The sequence below is a fragment of the Habropoda laboriosa genome, unplaced genomic scaffold, assembly GCF_001263275.1.
Source record: "Habropoda laboriosa isolate 0110345459 unplaced genomic scaffold, ASM126327v1 scaffold816, whole genome shotgun sequence".
Taxonomy (NCBI): domain Eukaryota; kingdom Metazoa; phylum Arthropoda; class Insecta; order Hymenoptera; family Apidae; genus Habropoda; species Habropoda laboriosa.
In genome coordinates this window covers 899,666-903,467 of record NW_017101002.1, presented here as the reverse complement: position 1 = coordinate 903,467, position 3,802 = coordinate 899,666, and the positions used below count along the sequence as shown (strand labels likewise).

Genomic DNA, 3,802 nt, shown 5'->3' with positions numbered 1-3,802 from the left:
GGGGAGGAGGAGGAAGGAGAAGAGGAGGCGGAGGGGGAGGAGGAGGAGGAGGAGGACGGGGAGGGGGGGGAGGAGGAGGAGGAGGAGGAGGTGGAGCTGTTGCTGCCGGTTTCCCTAGGAGTGGACGTACAGCCGAACGATAGTTTCGAGGATTTCCTCGCGCACGATATCGACTTCGAGGTATGTTACTTGCGGACTTGGGCCACCGCGTGACCGTAACTGTGTCGAACCTCGCGATTCCAGGAAGTGACGTTACGGAAGGCGGGCAGCGCGGAGAAGCTGGGACTGACGGTGTGTTACAGTTCCGGATCCGGCAGCGAGGACGCCGACACGGAAGTTTACATCTCCGAAATAGTTCCTGAAAGTCTGGCGGCGCGGGACGGTCGATTGCGGGAAGGCGACCAAATCTTGAGGGTAAGTATTACGCGGATTACCCGTCCCTTCCAAACGAACGAACGAACGAAGAAAGTCGCGAATAGAAAGACCGAATATAGAAGCCCGTTGGCTCCGAACGAGCTCTCCTTGCGATCGTTTCCTTCCAACCTGCTACCCTTCTAATCTCGTTAGGCGGATCGTAATTGCGGACAAAGAGTGTGACGGGGCCGGATTTCTTCTCTTGATCCCTTCGTCGAATTCACGAATATATCCGTCCTTCTTCTTCCTGTTCCAGGTGAACGGAAAAGACGTGGCGAATAAGGAACAGACCGAAAATCTATTCGCCGAAACGAAGAACGCTGTCACCATTCTCGTCAGCCGGTGTCTCTACCAGGTAACAAACGACCTCTTTGCATCCCGTTATTTCACTCCCGAGACTACCTTACTATCTTTCACAGGACGACGAATACGAGGAGAGGCGCTCGGTGTGTCGTCGGGACTCGCCGTCGCTTTCACCGGACCATCTGCCCTCCTACCAGAACAGCTTGATCGAGCAGCTGATTCGTCAGCAGCAGCAACAAACGGAGGAACGCACCAAAGACACGGAGGAGAACTGTTCGACGTTGAGGCCCCCCCCGCCACCGCCACCACCCGTCCCCTCTCACACACCCCAAGCGGCGACGGTGCACGCCTTCTCCGCGAGCAATACCTCCTCTTCGACTTGTTCCTCTCAGACCTCGCAAAAGTCTTCCGGGAGAAATGCCGCGTCGCCGGCACGCCACTCCGACCACGATCCCCAACGTAAACAATGGATCCAAGATTGCTCGAAGAAGATGGAGGGTCTGTGCGTGCGTGGCCAGCAGCCGAGTTGCGGACCAACGGTCAAGCTAACCGACGCCTATTCGAATCACGTGTGGAGCGAGACCGAGCACATCTACGAGACGATACCAGAGTCGGACAGCGAGCCGATCTATTCCTCGCCGTACGAACACCGTCACCGCCACCATCACCACCACCACCACCACTGGAATTCCACCCACTCGAATCACGCGTCGAGCAATGCGTCGAGCAACGCGGCCATGCTCGCCACCGGCAACGTTACCATCGTTCCATCGCCGGCCACGGCTCCCGTACCACCGACCACATCCGCCGCCATACCGACCACGCTGATTCAGGGAAGCCAGCAAACCGGCGGCATCAGGTGGTATTGTTCCTCGAAGAGCAACAGCTCCGGCGAAGAGAAGGACAGCTCGAGTGCGTACAACACCGGCGAGTCGTGCAACAGCAATCCGCTCACGTTGGAGCTGCACAGAGGTGAGAGGGATCATCACAAGAGCACGCTGGTCCTTTGCCCTCCGAAAACTTCGACGTTGCAACAACAACAACAACAACCACCGCAACAACACCTACAGCAGCAGCAACAGCAAAGGCTCGGTTGTACTTGTCACACGTTTACAAATAAACAGGCGAGAAATCAAACGAACAGAAGAGCCTCGAGCTCCCATCGTTACAGGGAACGTGCGCCGGATCCGACGAACGCGAGCACCACCGGCTTACCTGCCGACACTATGTACACCAACATGGCGAACCTTCAGCAAACGATGCTTCTGCAGCAGCAGCTGTTCAAGCAGGCGCTCGATCGACGAAATTCGACGATCGCCGCCCCTAGAAAAACGGGCGGCGACGGTGGCGGGACCGCGAAAAAGTCCAGGTCTCACGGTAATTTTCAGGCGCCAAATCTGACGCGATATCAGTTCGTCGGGAGCCAACAGGTGTGCGGTACCAATTCGTGGATACCGCCGGAAGACAAGGGGAACGAGGTGCAGATGGAATGGAAGGTGAAGAGGAGAGCGGACGGAACTAGGTATATCGCTCGGAGGCCGGTGAGAAATCGCATTCTGAGGAACAGAGCGATCAAGATATCGGAGGAGAGGGCCGGGCACAGCACGGAAGACGACACCATGTCGGAAGTAAAGGTGGTCGCAGCTTTCTTGGAAGAAGCGTCCCCCTACCTTCTCGCCTCTGTCATCATCCTGTTCTTGCTCGTGTTTCAGGTTGGCAGATACTGGACCAAGGAAGAGCGCAAACGGCAACTGGAACGTGCCCGCGAGCGCAAGCAGAGGCAACAAGAGCTTCAACTGCAGCAACAACAGCATCAACAGCTTCAGCTGCAACAAACCAACGAGCTGTTGGCCGGTGAACATGGGGACGAAAAACTGGCGAAAAAGCCTCTGAACATCGTCGAGCTCAGTCACAAAAAAATGGCTCGTAAAAAAAACACTTTGGACGATTTCACCACCGTTCAAGAGATGTTGGTTCATGGGAACAGAATCGGCGGCACGACTGGTCCCGGAACGGGAGGGAAATTGATGGGTCTCCTCTCGGTCACGACCGTTTGAATCGCGGAAACCGATATCCTTTGTGCTTCCTCTTCGCGACCCCCCGCAACACCACCTCGTCGCTCTTATCTAGATCCCTTACTTTACTCCTTCCTCGACCTTCCACTCTTACAACCACTCTCTCAGAGTACGAAAGCGCTAACCCTTACCCCCAACGAAGCGAAGCGACTCCTGTGTCATCGTCAAAGTAGCGTAAACGGTTGTAAATATTTTTCTCGTAACGACACACACACACACACACACACACACACGCGCGCGCGCGCGCGCGTATGTAGATTATTTTACACAAGCCGAAACTTTTCTGTGGACGAAACAAAAAAAAAATAGAACAAGAGTACACTTCTGTAGATATGTATAAAATAAACGTAACGATGGTGTACTACGTAACAAACGCAGACCGTCGGTTCCTTGTATGTAGCGCGACGTCTCGAGCGTTCCAAAAGTACGATCGACAAAAAGGAAAAAGGATGTTTGCGTTATCATGTGACAACTTGTAGGCGCACAACGGCGTAAAGTTGTCACGCGAACACCACAAAACGGGTAATACATGCGTCGTAAAAGAAACGTGCGAAGAATTATATATTTTATTACGAAATTTGAAAATCTTATCATCGATATACGTGTATCTGTTCTATCTATCTATCTATCTATCTATCTATCTATCTATCTATTACATGAACGATGCGTTGATGTTTAAGCTGCTTAAAACCTTTCGTTCCTGAATATTTAAATGCTGAATGTACGCTGGAAAACAATGATGAGTTGAAAAATTCAACAAAAAGTCCCTGAGGTATTGACTCAGATTCAAGTGATAAATGGAATCTTGCAGCAACTCCGGATCATCTTCGTCTTCCTGGGCTTCGTTCGCAGCTTCTCCTAGCACTGATCGATACGACCAAACAGCGAAAAAAAATTGTTCATGCGAGGTTAGATAGAGAGAGACGACATGCTATTTACACGAAAAATCTCACACTTACTCTGCATAGTTTCGTAGCCCGGATCTAGGTAAGCGTTCTCGTCCTCGCTGT

General features: G+C 52.6%; 2 protein-coding genes across 2 annotated transcripts in view; one reads left to right on the top strand and one right to left on the bottom strand.

Moving 5' to 3' along the window:
• LOC108577773 (slo-interacting protein 1) overlaps positions 1–3,227 on the top strand; it is a 22,803-nt gene extending 19,576 nt beyond the window's left edge. The window contains exons 3-7 of the mRNA XM_017940976.1: positions 120–180; positions 244–414; positions 671–769; positions 834–2,351; positions 2,430–3,227. Of these exons, the coding sequence (XP_017796465.1) occupies positions 120–180; positions 244–414; positions 671–769; positions 834–2,351; positions 2,430–2,774 (2,194 nt within the window). The 3' untranslated portion in view covers positions 2,775–3,227. The remainder of the gene's footprint in view (positions 1–119; positions 181–243; positions 415–670; positions 770–833; positions 2,352–2,429) is intronic.
• A 217-nt stretch (positions 3,228–3,444) lies between these two features.
• Positions 3,445–3,802, bottom strand: part of LOC108577762 (importin-9) — a 4,925-nt gene continuing 4,567 nt past the window's right edge. Inside the window, exons 13-14 of the mRNA XM_017940955.1 lie at positions 3,752–3,800; positions 3,445–3,656 (exon numbers count right to left, since the gene is read on the bottom strand). Coding sequence (XP_017796444.1) covers positions 3,445–3,656; positions 3,752–3,800 — 261 coding nt within the window. The remainder of the gene's footprint in view (positions 3,657–3,751; positions 3,801–3,802) is intronic.